The sequence below is a fragment of the Acyrthosiphon pisum genome, chromosome A1, assembly GCF_005508785.2.
Source record: "Acyrthosiphon pisum isolate AL4f chromosome A1, pea_aphid_22Mar2018_4r6ur, whole genome shotgun sequence".
In the NCBI taxonomy this organism is placed as follows: Eukaryota; Metazoa; Arthropoda; class Insecta; order Hemiptera; family Aphididae; genus Acyrthosiphon; species Acyrthosiphon pisum.
In genome coordinates, this window is record NC_042494.1 from 162563578 (window position 1) to 162565060 (window position 1483).

At 29.4% G+C, this 1483-nt stretch overlaps 1 protein-coding gene across 1 annotated transcript; it reads left to right on the forward strand.

The window, feature by feature from the left end:
• Positions 1 to 6: 6 nt before the first annotated feature.
• On the forward strand, positions 7 to 1483 carry LOC115033702. The gene is made up of 2 exons (XM_029486985.1): positions 7 to 256; positions 567 to 1483. The coding sequence occupies exons 1-2, from the start codon at positions 172 to 174 to the stop codon at positions 1448 to 1450; spliced, it is 969 nt and encodes a 322-aa protein (XP_029342845.1). The 5' UTR covers positions 7 to 171; the 3' UTR covers positions 1451 to 1483.

The window sequence follows — 1483 nt, forward strand, 5'->3', positions numbered from 1 at the left end:
GATCCTAGTTCTCAAGACACAGCTGATGCTTGTCTTTTTTTCGACAAACTTTTTGATTCGGTCAATGGAAATTTCCATAAAATTGTTGATGGCAAAATTTATCGTACAGCATTAAAAAAAGGAAGCCCTCACCATGAATTTTGGCAAAGTGCTTTGAAGATACTCAATTCTATGGTGTTTGTTGATTCGTTTACAAAAAAAAAGTCTTCCGCGCCACAACCAAGGACCTTACAAAACTGGATAAAAACCATAAAAGGTATACATATTTTGTACATATTATAATACAGAGAAAAATAGTTTGAAGACAAAAGTAGTCCATTCCTTTAAAAAAAAATTTTGCACATGCACAGATTTAACTGCCACAAAATTAGTTTAATTATTTGAAAAACTGTACAATTTATGTTTATTAGTTAGCAAAAAAAAAAAAACAGAACTCAAATATATTGAGTATATTATGCTAAGTTATTAAGTGTATCCACTTATCGTGATCACACTGTATAGTAAAATTTTAATAATTATTAGAATGGAGAATTTTGATAATATTCCAATGTAATTTAATTTTCTAGGTTTTCAAAACATATACAAAGTTATGGCAGAATACGGTGTACATTCCTTATTGCTTCGCAACTTCAACCAAGATCCAATCGAAAATTTCTTTGGTGCGATTCGGAGTCTTGGTTATCGTTCCAATAATCCATCAACTCAGGGGTTTTCTTCAGCGTACAAAACTTTGATGTTAAATAATTTAACAACATCGCACTCGGTTGGAAGCAATTGTGAAGAAGACTTCTCAGAAGGGGCTCTGGCTTCATATAATTTACTGTTTTCTATGATAAATAATGATGATACACAAAACATATATCATGAACCTAGAGTAGCTGATGGGTTAGTAAAAAATAAGTCTGTATGTACACCTGAGCTATCATACTTAAAGTTTCAAACCCAAAATTATATTGCTGGATTTATAGTTAAAAAATTAAATACAATTCTGTTTAAAAATTGTAAGATATGTATAGGTCAGATATGTACTAATAGCATTGGTAAATCTCATGATCTCATGATAGCAAGAGAATACAATGAACAACTTAACCTCAAGTATCCAAATGTTAGTTTTTGTCGTTTAATACAGGGTATAACTGATCTTATATATTTACAACTTCCTTCAATATGTCATCGGTTAGATTATAAGTTAGTTTTAATTTCTAAAATTCAAGAACAATTTAATCTAAACATAATAAACTGTCCAATTCACTCTGAACATTTTGAAAACAAAATTTTAAATTTCTCCATTAAATTTTTAACAAACCACTGGTGTGTGGAAGTTAATCGTATATTAAATGGTAAAAAAAGAATAAATTCTAACGAAAAAGACAACATTAAAATAGCAGCAGCTAATAGGTATAATAAATTCTCAAAGTTTAAAAGTAAAACAATATTTCAATTTGCCTAAACTAAATTGTGATACCCGCATGTGTTGTCTCCG